General features: G+C 37.8%; 1 protein-coding gene across 1 annotated transcript; it reads right to left on the minus strand.

Annotated features, from left to right (window-relative positions):
• Nucleotides 1-5692: 5692 nt before the first annotated feature.
• On the minus strand, nucleotides 5693-11934 carry LOC120560693 (type-2 ice-structuring protein-like). The gene is made up of 5 exons (XM_039803453.1): nucleotides 11809-11934; nucleotides 10215-10351; nucleotides 6475-6609; nucleotides 6293-6404; nucleotides 5693-6018 (listed from the first exon to the last, which is right to left on the minus strand). Exons 1-5 carry the CDS (start codon nucleotides 11861-11863, stop codon nucleotides 5951-5953), a joined length of 507 nt encoding a protein of 168 aa, XP_039659387.1. The 5' UTR covers nucleotides 11864-11934; the 3' UTR covers nucleotides 5693-5950.
• Nucleotides 11935-20241: the final 8307 nt, after the last annotated feature.

Consider the following 20241-nt stretch of genomic DNA (forward strand, 5'->3'; position numbering starts at 1 on the left):
TGCCCACTCCTGCCAGGACAAGGTATGTAGGAGACCTGCTAAATTAATTCACATACATCTAATTAGCTCATATGGGCTACTTACAGTATCTCACAAAAGTGAGTACACCCCTCACATTTTAGTAAATATTTCATTATATCTTTTAATGGGACAACACTGAAGAAATGACACTTTGCTACAATGTAAAGTATTAAGTGTACAGCTTGTATAGCAGTGTAAATGTGCAGTCCCCTCAAAATAACTCAACACACAGCCATTAATGTCTAAACCGCTGGCAACAAAAGTCAGTACACCCCTATGTTAAATTCCCATAGAGGCAGGCAGATGTTTATTTTTAAAGGCCAGTTATTTCATGGATCCAGGATGCTATGCATCCTGATAAAGTTCCCTTGGCCTTTGGAATTAAAATACCCCACCACCACATCATCACACACCCTTCACCATACCTAGAGATTGGCATGGTTTTATGTCAGTTAGCCTAATAGCTGGTTTGATTTGCATTGAGAGATGGTCTTATGGAAAGTACCCCATGCCAATCTCTAGGTATGGTGAAGGGTATGTGATGATGTGGGGGCTATTTTAATTCCAAAGGCCTTTATCAGGATGCATAGTATCCTGGATCCATGAAATAACTGGCCTTTAAAAATAAAAATCTGCCTGCCTCTATAGGAATGTAACATAGGGGTGTACTGACTTTGTTACCAGGGGAACATTAATGCTGTTTGTTTGAGTTATTTTGAGGGAGATTACATTTACACTACTACTACTTTTACTTTACATTGTAGCAAAGTATTTATTCAGTGTTGTCCCGTTAAAATATATAATGAAATATTTACGCAATGGGGGGTGTACTCACTTTTGTGAGATGCTGTAGGTGTAGAAGCTACCTGCTAGTCTGAGCTGTGAACATTAGGGTCTGTTAATATTAATATAATTAACAGTCTATGGGTCTAACCCATTTATGGAGTCAAAACACATGATTTGGCCTTGATTTGCATTATAACTGTTGTTTATGTTTGTGAAGAAAAGAAGGATGGCCCTCAAAACTAACAATGTATGGTACTTTCACATTCATTTGATTGTTTGAAAACATTTTATGGGATGGTCCGAACTAAAATTGCACATTATACCTTTCTAAGGGTCTTAAATATCATGTGTGACATGTGTTATGTTGTTATTACATGTGTACCTTTGTATAGATTTGTCTTTATTTAAAAACAAAATAGTTTGGGATTTATGACCCCTTGTCCTATTTTCACTACATGGGAGAGATCCCCCGTTTTACATTTTTCTTAAATGTAACTAAGTAACTTTTACTTAAAGTACATTTTAAATGAAGTACTTATTACTTTTACTTGAGTAATTTTTCAGATACTTTTACTTGAGTACAATATTTTTGTACTTTTTCCACCTCTGCCTAAGACGTCAAAAGTGTTGGGGGCGCCGTGTTGCCCTTAGGTCTTCTTCCCATTAATAATAGAATTAGAATGACAAGCGAAAATAAAACATGTTTATTAAACATGATCATCTTAAGGCGCCCCCTCAGCCACACGTTTACTTGTCAACCTGATTATTAGATTGCATTGATGATTATTGTTGATTATTTCCTAATTGGGGGAAAACTTCAAACTAATGATTTAGTTAGATTTTTTTAAACGTTATTATGGTGCATAACTTACTGGAACAAAGCTGAGCAACGTGTTGTTGCTGGTGACAAAAACACTGATTTTATATATATATATATATATATATATATACAATATGTACATTGAAGCGATACTGGCGTTAAAGACCCGCTGATCACTGTCCGATTCTCTGCCCACATTGCATTGTGGGATATGGGCTTCAAATGCACCCCGCTCGGATCACATCGTAGTGTTCTGTTTTACATCATACTGTATTATTTCACCGGTAATAAATAAATGAATACCATGATAACATCTAAATAAATGTTGATAGATGTAGCATTATACTTTTAAAAATATAAATAAACAACAAAGCAATCCAGCTTCCCTGGCCGAAATAGACCGACATAATAACATTAAAAGAAATATATAAACCATAGTAAGACCTCGTGAATGAATGTTGATTAAAACAGCGGTTATTGGGCTAAAAATACCAATAATAAAACTGCCACAGATTTCAAGTTAAAGGCCCGTGTTTTCTCTTTCGTCTATATCAGACGGTGAGGGATTAACATGAATGTCTATCTGACGGACCCCCCTGTCGGAAAAAAAACGCAAAAGGTACACTTCTTTCGTTGGAACTTGAGGCCAGGGATCCTTGACCATGCATCAGACATTTGATGAGTAGGGAGTGAGACTGTGTTGATTCTTTATTGATTTTATTTAGTCTGGTGAGTTTGGCGGTGGTGATTTCGGAGCGGTTTCTGGTTAGAAAACACAAATTTTACTCTTTAACAAAAATGTCTATCCCTGTAGGGATCCTTTCCATAATGTTTTCAGACACGAAGCTAAACATGTCCTTGTGATAGTTATAGATAGTGGGTCGAGGTGACTCATGTACGGACATCTGTATGGGCTGAAATATGTGCCACCAGAAACTGAATTTGAATCATTTATATTTGAATTTGAATTGCTAAACTTGAATAATTGCATTGAAAAACTGAATTTGAATTGCTAAACTTGAATAATTGCATTGAAAAACTGAATTTGAATCACATAATTTGAAATTGTATTGTTTAATTTGAATCATTGCATTGAAAAATTGAATCTGAATAGTATAATTTGAAATTGAATTTATTCGTTTGTAACTGAAGTCCAATACAATTTGATCTTCACTGAAAATTCAACTCTCTATATATCCTCACATTCAGTTCTCACAATTCAGATTACCAAATTCAATTTCAAGTTACTGAGACAGACATCCGGGTACTTGGAGGATGAAGGAAGAGCAATGCGAGCGATAGGTAGGATCAGAGTAATACACAGGACTCCACTTGGCCAATCAGCACCTACGTTTTGGAACACAGCCTCGCCTTGACCCAGAGACTCATAGATAATATAATCTACCTGTTCACAATGTTCACAATGTAATGCCTGGTGTTAATAGGCCTAGGTTTATTACTCACATTCTTCCACTTAAGTAAACTTAAAATGAACTATCGCTACTTACCTTAGCCTAGCCTACTGCATGCAAAATATTGTGACTATCCATATTTGAAAATACATGTTAATTAATTTAAACATTTGAATTGCATTGGTTTACTTTGTACATCAGCAAGCCTGCAATACAATGTGATGTAAGAGCCAGTCCCCTGAGTTTATACAAGATGTTTCCACATTAAAACGCAAAATAGTAAATTATTATTTGAGTATTTTTAATCAACTCTAATATCTGATCGTTTGTCTCCTTCCTTAGAGCGTTTATATACATATTAAAGTTAGTTTTGTTTGTGATTTAAAAGTGTAGCTTTATCATCATGTGCAGTAACAAACAAAACAAAGAGATTAATTAAAATGTCTGTGCAACATGAACAGGGCCCTTACATGACAACAAGATGCGATTAGCAACTTAGCCATTGTTTAAATTCACCTACCCTCTTAGCTGCTAGCTGCAGTCTGGGATGAGTGAGTGTGTTCAGCCAGGCTCCGGTAATAATCATCACACAGCAGTTCCATGTGTATTTGTAGCATATATATCCATTTTGTGTGCTGTCGTTGGTGAATATGAGTCTCTGCAGTGGCGAATTGTGTGGTAGTTTCCTTAGCCAGGCTAGCAGCCCCGACCGGCATCCTTCTACTTCCTCCCCGCCTCGTAAAAAATTGCCCGGAGTTCTCCTTTAATACATTTCATTTTCATAAAAGGCGCATGAATGAAACTAATTAACTAATTATAACAAGCTGAAAACTATGTAAATCAAAATATTTCTAAGACATTGAAATTAGTACAAAAGGTGAAATTTTAAAAGATTAGATTTAACAAAAGAAACAGACCAGCTTGAAATGCTCTAGAGTTTTAATTTAAAGTGCATCAAAGATTAGTTTGTGCTTAAAAAGATTTTAATATCAATTCTTTTCTTATTAAAGGCCAAAGAGGAAGTCCAGCTCCTGTTTACTTGTTGCTTCATCCCTTCAGCAGCGTTCCAGCCAAACAGAATAAAAGCTGTGATCACACATAGACAGTTTGTGTGTGTGTTTGTGTGTGTTTGTTTGTGTGTGTGTGTGTGTGTGTGTGTGTGTGTGTGTGTGTGTGTGTGTGTGTGTGTGTGTGTGTGTGTGTGTGTGTGTGTGTGTGTGTGATAGCTATGACATGTCTCTGTGTGTCAGCTCAGGAGGTTACTGAAGGCCCTGACATACCAATGACTCAATGATCAATCTGATTGGTGGAGCGCTAACCTGGAAATGACGAGCGGGATGAGTCTGACTAACCTGACTCAAAATCGGACGAAAATCTTTAAAATTGACCTTTGTCGATCTGACATGAAGACAGATTCAGCAACTGTATGGCCTATTTCTCGCTTAAAATGTTTTCAGAAACATGTTCCGGTGAACTATCTTCGTAAAATATGAGATTGTATTTCGAATGAGCCGCCATTATGCTCCATTGTAAACCTCACTGATATCTGGGAAATATCTGGAAATGAGATGGAGACTGAACAAATGCTGAGTACAATGAGTTCAGACTAATGCAGCTTTATTCATACAATGAACAAACATACTTTCATGAAAGGGAGAACAGTTGACATGCACCAAATGTATATGCCAAGGTTTCTCTCCTAGAAAGGAAGATAACCATGTGTACACCCTCCTAAGAGCATGTACCCATAGTGTCTCTACGAATATCGGAATAACTCCTCCTTTATAATTTTTGTCCTCACACGCTTCAAGCTATCTATTTCAGTGCAACAGTTTAAGTTAAGTCTTAAACTACACCTTTTATGGTACGTGCTCCTAATAGATTCCCACATTCCTGGCTCCAATTCCTCTGTGTGAAAGTTGTACCCAAACTCATAATAGATTTACACATTCTAAGCTGTTCCTGTGGGTGAAGGTTGTCCCCAGACTAACCTTCTTGTGTAGTACCCTACATACAAGATATAAAATACATTTGAAACATGTAGGCTGAAATATCCAACCTATCACTCACGTAATTTCATATCTATTGTTCTATATCTATGGAGTTCGTGCTGTGCTAAGCTAAACGGTAAAATGTGGCGTTTTTTCATTGGCATCTCTTAATACATCCATGATCTGCATGTACCGTTTTACTTATTTTTTTATTGAAAAGGAATTCATTTACAATATAAGGGCATAGAGAACATGACAATAAGACCTCTCAACATGCATATAGTGAACACAAAAAAAGGATGAATTAAAAAAAGTATTAAAATAAAATATGTAACAATAAATTGTAAAATAAAATAAATCATAAATAGTATATCTCTTAATCTTTACATGGTTTATATATAAAGTAATTAATTCATTATTCCTTCATTTTCCCTATTGCTTTTGCTTAATTTCTAGATCATTGATAAAAATAATGGCAAACAGCATGGGAGAGAGCACACTCTTGTTCTACACTAAATGGGATTGGAAACCAACCTGCTCTATTGTCAGATGTCTATCTGTGAAGATGTTTTCTGTTTTGTGACATTGACACATAGTACAAAATCTGTTGTTAGGTGAAATTCAACAAGATTAGATTAAAAAAAGAAGAGACTGAGACCAGCTTTCAATGCTCCAGAGTTTTAATTCAAAGTGCATCAAAGATTAGTTTGTGCTAAAAGTGTTCTTTTCACAACATATTCATTCTTCTCTTATTAAAGGCCAAATAGGAAGTTAGGAAGTTTGGTTACAGCCTAACAGAGAATTAAAGATGTGATTACACATGAGACTGATGACACAGATAAATCCACACTGTCACACACCCAGAATATGTTTGTGTGTGTGGTAGGCACAATTTATCTCTGTGTCAGCTCAGGAGATTCTTATGGGTTTCTGGCACAGACAGATGGAAGTTTGTCAGAACATTGGATATCATCCCAGCAGTTGTGCTCTGTGAACACAAGAAACACAGGAGTCATTAAGAGCTTTAATATCGCAACAGAAGGAATATCAGTGACACTAAAGGCCAAAGTCTCTTCACAAAACAGAGGAAGCTTCACGACAGTTAGTATAAAATATTTACATGTTGCGAAATGGAGCAATTTGCGTTGTTTATCACCCATTCATTATGCATCACTTCAGAGTTTAACCTCAACATTGTTATTTATAACTTTTGTCATTTAACTCCATACAGACGTCCTGGTAATTAATTTATTGTGATTTACCTCCATAATTCATCCGGAGGCAACCCTGGTTGCCACCTGCATTGTTGGGTTCCCCTGCACACCAGAATGTAAAGGAGAAAGGTCTGCCATCACTCCAGAACCAATTACTATGCTGTAGAAAAGATGTAGAAGTTAAAACGTGACATCTTATCCCTAATCAGAACTTTTGTATGATATATTACCTTCTGGCAGGCAGTGCCTCCAATCCAGGTCATTGGATTAGCATGAGTCTGTTGAGTGATTATCATCTGAATGAACTGATACTCCTGAATACTGTGCACCGATGCAAGGTTTCCTTTCAAGGACTGGCAGTTTTTCTACAGGGGAGATAGACAGACAGACAGATGTGAAACTGCATTTTAATGTGGTCTCCTCCACCAGCAGAAGGATGGAGGTTTGGCTCAAATATTGAGCTGGTTGCAGTAAATATTTGTTGATGAGGTGATGGTAGTTTTGCAGGGGTTTAACGTCACTGTTGTACTGTGGTCTCTGCTACAGTGGCAGCTTTAATTAGGAGGTTTTGTCTTTGGTTGCATTTGTTTGATTTTCACCAACACTGTGTACGTCTGTAGCACCACAAGCAGTTGAAAATTTCAATTGAACTGCAAAATATCCCAACATCTACTACATTTTTGGCACTAAATGTGGTTCAGACTAGTTGACGGATATGGGTTTTTCATTGGTCAATGCAGATCCCAATATTTAGACAGCAGGACGGCCTATGGCCAATACATAATGCCGATATCATTTTGTTGCTTTTTATTGCATCTGACAATATACAACAAATTAATAAGAATAAGAATAACAAATGTGACAACACTGCTGAATTCAAATTAACATTTATTTAACACAGTTATTGTCTACATTATCTGTTTAGTGGGTGTTTAGTCGTAGGCTATAACTTTCAGCAGTTTTGAAATTTTTTTCAAAACATTTCATTGTTGTGTCCCCAAAAACTCTTCACAGTTTCACCTGATTACTGTCCCACAACCACCGCAAATGACAAATCTGATAAATGATTTACATGTCCGGAGTAAGAGTGGGGGCTGGGGACACCCATAAACTAGTTTTTGTAGCCCTGTAAGCTAGTTTAGCTGGTTAAAGGATTTCTACACTCACTATGTTTACATGCACATATATTCCACTATTATTCCGTATATGACAATATTCAGAATTTGATTCAGGTCATGTAAACAGCATATTCTGTTTGGATATTCCGAATAAGGCCTTTTTCCGAATATAGTTTTTTTTTTATTAAGACGTGGGATATGCCGGTATTATTCTGGTTTTAGAGGCATTCTTTGGACATAAATTCCGTGCATTCGGAATATCCGTCTCAATCTGGGTTTTTACCGCTGTTTACATCCTCTTGCCTGTTTACAGCTTATGGTCAGCTCTTTGCTTTGCTATGGTTGCTGTACACAAACCAACCAGCCACCACTTTGCAAGGCTGCAGACCATTAACTGTAAATAAAAAATAGCTGCAGACCCGGTAGAGATGCATGCCCAAAAGATAAGAAGGAGAAACACAAACTTTATCAAAGGTTTTTCAAGAAGGTGGTTGAAGGAATAAAAGAGGGACGCTGTGTTCGCACAGTCCACCACCGCTGGAAAACATATTTTGCATGGCTGCATGTAAACGACAATAGTAGTGGAATATACTCTTTTATTTGCCATGTAAACAGCTTGGTCGGAATATTTTTTTTAATAAAAAAGATTGACTTGTACTTTTAATTTGACTTGGTGTTTTTCAGTTAGTAATACCTAATGTGATTAAGGCAATCACTTGCAATAAATATTTGAAGTTTTGATGAGAAGGATTTTGAGTTTTATGAAGTCAGTGTTGAGTTATGGATAATTAAAACGATAGACAAGAAACTAATAAATATTGAGTTTAGTGAACATGAAATACTGAGGTTTTTATACTTAAAGGTCTCATGACATGGTGCTCTTTGGATGAGTTTATATAGACCTTTATATAGGTCCCCTAATACTGTATCTGAAGTCTCTTTCCCGAAATTCAGCCTTGGTGCAGAATTACAGCCACTAGAGCCAGTCCCACAATGAGCTTTCCTTAGGATGTGCCATTTCTGTGTCTGTAGCTATTGAGGAAGAGAGGGGGGGGGGGCAAGGTGGATGGTGGGGGTGTGGCCTTGACCAACTGCCACTTTGCTTGTTTGAAAGCCATGATGTCTCTCTCTTTCTCATGGGTGGGCCACATTCTCTGGGCAGGCAAAGCAGAGAAAGGGGAGGTAACCTTGCTCCTTATGACCTCATAAGGAGAACATTCCAGATCGGCCCATCTGAGCTTTCATTTTCTCAAAGGTAGAGCAGGATACCCAGGGCTCGGTTTAAACCTGTCGCCATTTCTAGCCACTGGGGGACCGTAGGCAGGCTGGGGGAACTCATATTAATGTTAAAAAACCTCATAAAGTTTCATGCCATGGGACCTATAAAACTATTCAGTTGTGTTAATTTAGTATTTGATTATATAATATTTTAGTTGGCTTAATTAGTATTTTAATTTAATGGTAATCAAAAAATGCAAGTTCATGTTACTTCTAATATTTAAGCTCTAACAACCTCAGACTGTCAAAAATTGTGGCAACTGATTGCCTCATATTTTTTGAGTACTGCTTATTTATTCGGGTTTACAATGTACTTGTGCACGGACATTCAGAGATGATGAATCCCGGTGACTCTTGTGACTTTTCTGGAGCGCCACCACAAGGTTCAAGTTTGTGTCTATGAATAACATTGAACAAACTATTGGATAGATTGTGATGATAAGTGGTTTACCATTTATGTTCCCCTCAGGATTAACTATAATAACTTTGGTGATCTCTGCCTTTTCATCTAGCGCCATAATCAGGTCAACATTTTAATGTGTCCAATAGGCTACTTTGGTTTATGACCAAATATCTGCAGAACTAAGGACATTCCTGTTCTGCGTGTTTGGTGCTAATTAGCAAATGTTAGCAACATATAAGCTTTAAACAAAGAGTGAACAAGCATTATACAGTGTTTGCATCAACAGGTTAGCACTGTCAATGTTAGCATCCTGATGTTAGAATTATGCTCAAAGCTGCCATGTCTAATTAAAGCTCCTAGCATGACAGTAGACTCATAGGGCCGTATCTTGCACCCGGCGCAGTGAAGCGCAAAGCCCGACGCAAGTGTCTTTGCTACTTTAAGACAGACGCAGTTGTCAATTTCCCGTCCAGCGCCCACGTCGATTAAATAGCAAATGCACCTGCGCCCATCTTTGCGCCCATGGGCGTGCTGGTCTTACAGGTAGGTGTGTTCAGGTGAATTCTTGGCATATTGCTATCTTGAGGCAGCGAGAAGTGATCACGCCATTGACCAACAAAAACCTGGTCTAAAGTAATAGCACAGCATTTCATTGTTATTTTAACAGCAAACTAGTAAAATGCGCATAGGCTTGTGCACAGCGCGTGCACACTATGCTTGTTACACACACCCAGGGAAGCGCAGCAGCACACACACATGCAAAAGATTACGAATAAAAATATTACGGTGTAAATCCGCCATCATAATAGCAAGGTACAAGGTGCAAACAAGGTACAAACAAGGTACAAACACACCTGGCTTTTAAAGGGAATGGGAGATGACGCTCTGATTGGTTTATTCTATGTTACGCCTAAAAAAAAAACTATGAATTAATGAAGACACTAAGTACAACCCTTTTGAACCATGCGCACGGACCCCTTTTTTCCGCCATCAAACTAGCAAAAGTGGATTTGGGCACGCCCTAAACGCACCTGCACCAGGCGCTTCACGCCGTGCGCTTAGATCGTTAAAATAATTAGTTGGTAAGATATCTCAAATACTACATAATCTATTTTAAAGGAAATTGGGTGGAAAGGTTATTCAATACCAGCAGAATATACTTTCTGATTACCTCAGCGTCAGACCAATCCAGTGTTCTAGGAACGAAGAGGAAACAGCGATCATTGTACTTATGCCAAGAAGCAGGACAAGAAGGGTCCTCTTTGTAGCTGGAAGTGATATCTGTGTTGTTGGAAGCAACATCTCCGTCTATGAAGACAGAGAATCATAAACAGCTGATTTCACTGAGTTATTAATTATATGTTTGTCAACACTTAATCTACACATGTTTCTATGCCTGCACTGTTCATTATGAAGGTAAATGGTGTAAAACATGAGAGCTTATAGACTTGTAGAATAGGATTTGAGTACTTGTAGAACAAAACTCTGAACTTGTATTTTGAAATTTTCAATCAGAAAATATTCACACACCTATTTAAATGTGAAGTCCCAAAAAATATTCACAAAAGGGTAGATTGATATTTACACAAATACAATTTCAGCTCCAACATTTACTGGACTTTAACTGGAGCTAATTTTCCAGTATGACCACAACTCAGTGATTCCAACCCCACCAATCAGTCACTGCAACATGTGCTCTCTGCATCACAATTTGGCCAACCTGCGCGCCTTGACTTTTGCAACACTTCTTGCGATAAATGTGGTGCAAAACTAATTTGTAGCTGTGGACATAGATCTATGGTGGACATAACGTTAGTCTGTGGAGCTCTGAGCAAACAGAGCAGGGGAAGCGGGGTTGCTATCGCCCGATGTGGCAATCTTTTTATTACATTTTCATTAGTTTATTTTTACAAGTGGAATGTTCACAGACAAGATTATTGATCACCTCCCTTCAGAATGTTTGAATTTTGTCACACTCCCAGACACAGTGCATAAATGTTCCTTTAGCCTCATTGCATTTAAAACAAAGGTCAGGTAGATTACTGTTGATGCGTCTGAGATGCGTCACAAGTTTTCTTTCAACCGCTTTTCTGTCCTCTTTTAAGCCCGCCCTCCATGTCTAAAGTCTGGTTATTTGATGTTTCTTTAGAGCTGGATGCAAGCCAGTTACTGTTTATATTGATCAAATCTAGTTATCATTTCTTCTAAGGATAAGAGTGCAGGAATCCTGACTGATTGGTTTTGCATAGAAAAAATAAAGTTCCTCACTTGGAGAGATTTAAAAGAGAGGTCATTAGGATCCTATTCACCTACTGTACTAAGCCATATTTAGAATCCTGCATCCATCTTGCCTGGTTTATACAAAACATTGCCCCACATTGGGCTGAATTCTGACAGAGAGTCCAATATGTTCATATTTTCTTTTACCTTATAGCATACATTAACTATATTAAGAACTACAGGGTAAGCAGTATGTGTTCTTAAGTACTTTCTGAAACACTGCCTTCAGCACCTTGGTGTCAGCTCCAAGGAAGCAGGCGGTAAGCTCTAGGTCCTGCAGCCACCACAAGGCAAAGTCCTGCATTCAGCTGATGCATATGAATATTTATTTAAAAATATTTAAACATAGCCATAAGTTCAGAAACGGAACTTCAGGTTTTTGTTCTAACTTACCAGGGCTCAACTCAAGTCTACAAGCTCTCACATTTTTGCATTGTATTTACTCAACTTCTCTTATTCAGACAAAGTTAAACACTGATACTCACCATCAGCTGTAGCCAGAGCCATCATGGCACAAACGAGTAGAGACACAGTCAGCATCTTGGTGGCGGAGATAATGCAGATAATTCTTCTTTCTCAGATTCAGCCTGTGGTCTTCCTGTGTGGAGATACTGAACAAGAGGAAAAACTAGCTTTTATATACACGTCTGTTAGAAAATTATGATACTCTTCTCTTTTCTGTTAATATTAAACTGTTTACATGGTAGAAAGCCAAAATACTTCTGGCGAGATTATAGTGACCTTGTGAAAAGCACAGAATGCTCCTGAGGTCAGAGCATGCGGTTGAGATGCCCTGCCTGACTAGAGATAAGAGACAACATCGCCTTTTGTATTATGACTTCATCATTTTTTTTTCCCATATGTTTATTACATTTTCAAAGGTAAAACAAGAACACATATGACAGAAAAAAACATAACCCACATAAAACATAAACATACATTTGGCTCACACATACATGTAAATTCGAAAATATACAATAATCAAGTAAAATATAAGTAAAATAAACCAAGTGTACATTGCCGTGCATAATACATTCATATAGTCAAAGAAAGGTACACAGAGATTAAAACATGTTAATTAAATGCTGGGACGTCAGTTACGAGGCAGAGCGTTCTCAGCTATGATACAAACCCTCTTGCAAGAATGGTAGAAATATTCAAACCGACATATGACAAAAAGGGATCCCATGTTTTACGAAACATCATCTTTGCTGTGTAGTTTATACGTCAGGTAGTCCAAAGCAACATATTCAAGAGTCACCCTTTGCCATTGAACCTTGGATGGAACTTCATCCGTTATCCAATTTAAGAGAATACACTTCCTGGCACAGAAAGCAAGTGTTTGATGAAGTTTTCTTCTAAATTTATCAGTAATGTCTGGGAGATCAACACCCCCTTCTGTGGGTATTATGACTTCATAAAAAAGCTGCTGCTGAAGCTATCATTAGTCATTTTCTTTCTGTACTTTGCTGTGAGTGCTGTAAAATTGACTCCTGCACAAGTAAAAAACTAACTTTGAGAAGAACTTCAGTGTTCCTGTCTATTCTTTGATAAATAATTATCCTTACGTTAATGAATGTCATCACATCTGTTTGGCTGTTGTTCAACAAATCAAAGGGCACAACATCACACACTGTTGGTTTTTTAAATGTTAACACTTTAGTGAATCATGGATTGTCACCTGCCAGTACACTTACCTAACAGCCTGGGTTAATCCAATATATGTTGCCTCAATCAAATTGTATGCTAAAGAGTCAATTCAATTTAAAGAGTTTTTTCAACCTGGCAACCTATTTTCCAATGCTTTTGAGTCTGATTTATGGGAACAGTAATCTGTGAAATTAAGACTGCTGCAGTCAGAAGCGACAAAACAAGCTATAGTACAATGTTACGTTAAATAATTAATTGTTTACCTTAAATTTACATCCACAAAAACTGCTTGTTTTGCCACCGACTCAGATTATTATTCTAAGTGTTTGACAACATTATGGAAAGGATCCCTACAGAAGTCAACCATTTTGTTAAATAGTAAGATCCTTTTTCTTTAACATGAAACATCCCCAAAATTGCTATGGCCAAACATACCAGACTTCATTTAAATAAGCAGTTTATATATAACACATTTTCCACTACTCTAACAATCACCAATTTGGTTTGGTTAAAATTAGGCTTGCATTGCCAGACCTTTTCTGGCTAGTCAACACAGCATTCTGGGATAGAAGAAAATGTTCTCTGTTTCATTGGCATTTCCTAAAACCAATCACAAGAGTCTTGGGTGGTGCTAAGCACCGGACGCAGCAGTGGTGCCTCTCAAAATAGCCTCAGGAAGAAAATTGTGGTGGAACGTGTACATTAAAGGAACACGCCGACTTATTGGGACTTTAGCTTATTCATATATCCTCCAGAGTTAGATAAGTCCAACTTCTGCTATTTGGGTAAAGTGATTTGCTTGCAGCACCTGAGAGTAGTAGTGCTTCGCCTTCTGAGAATATAGTTCCCAGTATGTATACGGTTAGAAGATGGCTGTGTCTCATGTGACCTTGTTATTTGTACACACTGTGACTATACAAAACACAACATGTAAATAGGAAAATGTTGGCGTTATTTAGCTATTGGGAGCAGTAGGCTAGTTGGAGCTGGTTACCTCCAGGATGGGGGCGTCAGAAAGAGTTACAACACGCACGGAGATGAGAAGGGTATGTATAGACTTACCTAACTCTGGGGGATACGGTGAATAAGCTAAAGTCACAATAAGTCTGCATGTTCCTTTAAGTTGTTTTAGTCGTGCAACAGAAAACTCAGATTGGACAGATAGTCTAGCTAGCTGTCTGGATTTACCCTGCAGAGATCTGAGGAGCAGTTAACCATAGTTCTCAGAAATCCACCGGAGTTTAGAATGTCAACACAAAGAAAGAGGAAGGTGGTGGACATCCGGCCGAAAATTAGGGACATCTGCCGGAATTTCCGGCAGCAACTAAACAATCCTGGAAATGAAATCTCTATAGACTAGGTTGAAATAAAACAACTAATTCACAAATTTACATGTGATAATATGCTGGCTCTTTACACACTAAAAGTGTTGTTTATCGATTTTTTTTAGTCCGGAAAGTTTGGCGGTGGCGATTTTGGAGCGGTTTCTGGTTAAAAAACACAAATTTTACTCTTTCACAAAAATGTCTATCTCTATAGGGATCCTTTCCATAATGTTTTCAGACGTGAACCTAGACATGTCCTATCCCCCCAGTATTTACTTTAGTTGGCCTCGCCACGTTCTCTCTTTGCCTTTATATTCCATGGGTGCAAACCTTGCATCAGCGGCAGTTATGAGTACTTTGTGATTCAGAGGGAGATAGTGGGTCGAGGTGACTCATGGATAGTGAGTCAAGGTGACTCATGCACGGACATCTACACTGCAAACACTGTGACCAATAGTTACTTAAAAAAATTATGGCAACAAAGTGACACGTAATATAATTGAATAGATTTTAATTACTACTACTTTGATTAAAAATAATTTAAATAAATTAACTACATTTTAACAATAACATTAAGTACATAATAATAAAAGTAACAGTTCATATATGTTGGATTTAGTGAGTATCTGAGCAAAAATAATTCAGATTTACTAATTATCTGGTGGTAATTGATTTAGATTTACTAAATATCTGGATAAAAAATGTGTCTAATCCACTCAACAGCATGCCTTCTTGGTACCAGAGTTTACTTAAATTGGCTCAACAGATCACCATGCATAAAGTACAGCTGAGTAAACATTTATTTGAGCAACTTTGTCTGAACTTGACATTTTTTAAAAGTTACATGCCAAAAAACAACAATAAAGTACAGAGAGTACAGAGTGCTAAATTTAAAGAAAGACAGGACTAATGTGTACAATAGGGATACAATGTATACTGGCAATCTATTTGTCATTCATGTTCATTTAACAGTATTTTATCTGTTATCAGACAGTGAGAGGGATTTATTCTGCAAGACTTCCTCCCTTTTCTTATATTCCTGAGGCTGCTTTTGGGGAGAGTTTCTGGAGAACTTGTATACCCGAGCTCCTTGGGATAGGTAGGTTTCACTCCAGTTGCCAACCCAACGAGCATGGAGCAAATCCTTAGAAACATACCGAGAGTAGTCACAATCATTGCCTTCTACCATGATACTGATGTGGTTGGGACCCTCTGCCCTATTAGTCTTGATGTTCATCCTTTGTTCAGCAAGGTCATGTGACATACAGCCTTCATCAGCATCCTGAATTAGCAAGAACATTGTGTATTTTAGACTTTATAGCCAAAGGGGAAGATCTTAATTGAATCTCCCAAATTGCAAATAGGAAGAAAACTCTTAGCTGTCTTGTAAAGCTAAATTATTAAGACTGTAAACTAAATAATAGACATATAATATAGCTGTTAGTAACGCATTTCTTGGGAGAAAGACACAAGTAAACTGATAACTTTGGAATTCTGCCAGTTGGAGAAATCAGATTGAGAAAGCAGGGATTTAGTAACTCCTATTTTTGCAGTAGTACTAAAAATGACCTTGAAAACAACGTATACACTTAAACAGAGGACAATTACTTGACTCAACAAAACTCAGTAGCTTGCCAAGAATTACTGTCTGGGACTGACTGTATTTTGTGATTAGCCCTTCCCATGATATACTAGATGGGAGAGATCAGAGGGATAGATCACAATCTTTAGATTTGAAAATGTACTTCCACTTACTTTTTTAAAAGTTGATCTGTAGATTCCCCAAAGTACACCATATTGCTGCTGAGATTGCTTTGAGCCTGAAATCTCAGTGTCGGTTAATATATCGTTAATATCATCGTTAATATATCCACTTGCATTTAATAGTCCAGGACCTGAGGCTGTGCCTGAACGAAATGCAAATAAAAAAAATCTTGTTTATTAACTTCACTGGTATTTATCTAGTGATGGTGTTAACCCAACAACACCCTTAACCTCACAATTTGCTCACCTGACGGTTGCTCAATACAGTCAAATTAAACTTCTTTATTCTTCGTTAAACAATATATTTACACATAGTCGCATAGTCTTTTATTATGTAAAGGTTACTATTGGTTTTTTATTAAATATGAATTAACCTCAGTCTCAGTTTTTACAGTGTAGGTCATCTCAGGCCAGATGGGATCCAGTATGTGTCATTGAAAGCAGTGCTATTTCGTCAGCCAAAACTAAGAAGGGCACTTGAGTGCAGACCTTTGACCAGGCATGCCCTATCTCACAACGTTAATGCAGTGTGAATTTTCTCAGTCTGGAACTAATGCTGCTTGGTTCTTTCAGAGAATGACATTTACGACGTTTTGGGACAGATTGGCGGGGAATTGCTACTGACAAAATACACACGGTGATACACTGGTTAGAGCAAATTACTTTAACCATGTATGCATTTAATTTAAATAGCTCACATAACTGTATTGTGTGAACAGTTAACTCCATTTAATATTACATGTGGTGTTTTCTTTATCTGGGTGCAAATGTTCCACCTAAACAAGTTCCTTTTCGAGAACATTTTACAGAGGCACAGTCGCTGCGTCTGGGGAGACATCTGCTTTTTATGTATTTTATTATATAGCCTACTTTATATATATCCACCAACCAGTTGGAATTGGAGTTGTAGTATTTTCAGATGATTGTGATTGGTTTAAAGAAATGTAAACAACCCAGACCTTGTAGCATGTATCTGTTTCTATCTACTTTACTCCACAGTGATGTGGAGATAGGTCTGGCAATGCGAGACTACTCCGCTCTGTACAAGACACATCTGGTCAGAAAGGCCACTTCACATCTTGGCTGACCCATCCCACCCCTTACACCTGGGCCCAGCCTTAAATGGAACCAACAGTGTAGCCTACTGGCTTAGCAAAGAACAACAGGTAGGCAAAATACCGGTGGCCACAAATAGCCATTGTTTGTTTTCATTTTAAGAAACTGAAACACTGTAATAAACAGAAACATTTTACATTCCTTATTTTGTTATAATGTTAAATAACAAAACAAAAGCAATACTATCCAATAGTTCATATCTCATTAGATGTGAAATGCTTCATATATGCTTTAAATATGAAGAAATGTATATATCATCAGTAAACCTTTATTTTATGATTCACTTAAAAAAAAAAAAAAAACTCTGATTTTATTTGGTTCGATAAACCACAACTGAATCCATCCTTCTGAAGCCCGTTCCAGAAAGCAGGTTTAGTGAAAACTCTGAGTTGGTTAACCCTGAGATGAGGGAAACTCTGGGTTTTCCGTTCCAGAAAGAGAGGTAACTAACCTCAGAGTCAGTTACTATGGTAACTGAGCCTGTGAACCTAACCTGGTCGGGAGCAGGTTTTCTTCAAGAAACCTCGAGTTTCTCTCAGAGACTCATTTCCTCATTCATTCATTCAGTCTGTATCAGGCGAATTTTAATGCAGTTTGTTATCTGCATGAATAAAAAAACTTATTGGTTTATGTTAGGCAGACTATAAAATGTTTTTTTTCTCAAACATGTCATGTTCTTTTGTCGACGATCCCGTTGATGAAAGAGCTGTATTAATTCAGAGAGTTTACGTCGGGAGATGATATTGAGTCCCGACTATAGATGTTTTTTCATTTCCACATAACCGATTTGAGAGGTGTTTTTTATCACAGTCTATTAGATATGTAGATACCTTATCCTTCCACTAGTTCAACATCGTGGACAGGCTTTAACATCCCAGCAGATTCTTTGTGTCGCATTACGTTTTTTGCAAACGGCAGTTTTCTTTATAACAGCAGCGGATCATACTGTAATAGTAAAGCTACTGTATGTAGAGCCGTCAGAAAAGTGTGATCGCTCTGAAACGTTTTTTAAACATGTTCCCTGGACACAAACCAGTGAGAGCCATTAAAAAGAAATAAATGATCATACTTATAATTCTGTTAATGATCATGGTGCTGCAGCCTCAGAATGGGAATAGTATAGTTTACTTTTTCGCCCGCAGGATTGCACCTGAATAAAATTATAGGTGTAGCCTACAATTCTAGTTTTCACCAGTAGCCTAATATTATAAATTAACTGATTAAATATGAAATTAATACACTGTGAATGCGTACGCATTGACTCGAGCAGCAATTTTCTCCCACACCAATTCTCTCTCTTTTGCAGCAGCAGCCGCTGTCTTGCTTTTTTAACGAAATGCATGTTCAAACCATAGACAGTATATAAGAAGGTTCAAACTCGCTGTTTGTGCGCATGAGTATTTCCGCCGACCCGTTTGTGGTTGTTACAATGGTGAATCGTAGAATCATGGCGCCATTCATACTGCCATATGTGCACGCGCGTAACCCTGAGTGAACATACTCCGAGTTGATTGAACCAACTCAAATCAGCTGTTCTGGAGCCGAAAACTCAGAGTTTCCCATCTCAGGGTAAATCAACTCAGACATCAGGGTTAGACTCAGAGTTTGTTAAACCTCCTACCTGGAACGGGCCTCTGATGGGATAAGGATAATCCTGTTTTTTTTTGATCAAATAGATTACAAACCAAGTTGAAAGTTTTGAAAAACCCAAAGAGCAGAGGCCTGTACTACGAAGCAAGATCAACATGGCCTGGATTTCTTTCAGTAATCCGGCTTCACCTAACCTAACAACCGCGGTCCCGCATAACCTGTACTACGACGCTGGTTATCAACTAGTTCAGTCAACTCAGGGTTTCCCAATCCAGCGGCGCGCGCGTTCACATAAAAGAGGCGAGGTTTGCGCACCACGACCAATCGCAAACATCTACCAGAGCAGCATATTTTAAACAAGAAGAGCAAACTATAATTCTACATAAATATGAAGAACACAGACACGGTTTTACAGGCATAACGCAATACAGTCGCTGCTTCCTAAAACAGGAAGGAAAGCTGGCAAAAATAAATAAAAAATAGCCGACGCTGTAGATGTTTAAATCACAACGCTTATTAATATCACTTCCTCATCAGTCAGGACCAAGATCTGACCATAATTACACTTGTGCTTTCCATGAAGTGTCGTTGCTTTAGCCTATAATTTCAATTGCACCCTGGCAGTGGGAAGCGATCGTGAGAGCAAATACAAAATATAAAAACATAATTCAAACCGATGTGCGCATTGGCGACACACGGCTCAAGAAGCCGATATTTAATTCCCTCCCATTAAAATATATATATATATTTCCATACAAATACCAATCAGGGAATGTTAACGGGGTTGTCGATCTCTAAATGTTTTAACTTTTATGAGCGAAGTACCCCTCTCTTTTTTTTTCTCCGCCTGGTCTTCTAAGAACGGTGACGCCGTTATCAATCGAGTATTGATTGGTTAGTAGGCGGTGCTCTAACACCGGTTGATCTCTGATTTGATCCAATCCGTGATCCGAAATCCCACTGGATTACTTTTGAAAAACTGGGCCCAGGAGTACCACCTTCTGCCCTCTGGGTGGAGGTATAGGGTCCCTTGGCTCAGGAGCTCCAGAACTCAAAGCTCCTTCATTTCTAAGGCAGTTGCTGCCATTAACCTTGAACTTTAGTTCAACTTGTTATTTATGTTTTTACAGCACTGAGCAAATGTTTTCTCTGAGACAATATGTTTAACGAAGTATAAGGAAGTTTAATTTGACAGACTTTTATCTGTCAGGACAAGTGATGAGTGTCTGTAATAAAAGTCTGTAATAAAATTAAATATCTGGGTCACTACATTACAGATCAGTTATCTGACGATGAGGATATATGCAGAACAGCATTTATATGCTGCTGGCAAATCCTAGGTGTAGTGCCATACCAATCATTACTATGGAAACACTGGTATAAGTGTCTTTTATAAAAATGCAGTATTGTTGTTTCTTTTGTTTTTATTTCTCTGAATATGTTTATCTTTCTCTTTTTAATGTATGTTGTATG

Source organism: Perca fluviatilis, chromosome 6 (genome assembly GCF_010015445.1).
Source record: "Perca fluviatilis chromosome 6, GENO_Pfluv_1.0, whole genome shotgun sequence".
NCBI classification, from domain to species: domain Eukaryota; kingdom Metazoa; phylum Chordata; class Actinopteri; order Perciformes; family Percidae; genus Perca; species Perca fluviatilis.

Excerpts from the sequence above, each read along its gene's own strand:
- LOC120560693 (XM_039803453.1), bottom strand. The coding sequence starts at position 11,863 with ATGCTGACTGTGTCTCTACTCGTTTGTGCCATGATGGCTCTGGCTACA. Across the intron at positions 10,352-11,808 it reads GGCTCTGGCTACAGCTGATG|ACGGAGATGTTGCTTCCAAC; the intron begins GTGAGTATCAGT and ends CTGTCTTCATAG. Across the intron at positions 6,610-10,214 it reads TGGATTGGTCTGACGCTGAG|AAAAACTGCCAGTCCTTGAA; the intron begins GTAATCAGAAAG and ends TCTCCCCTGTAG.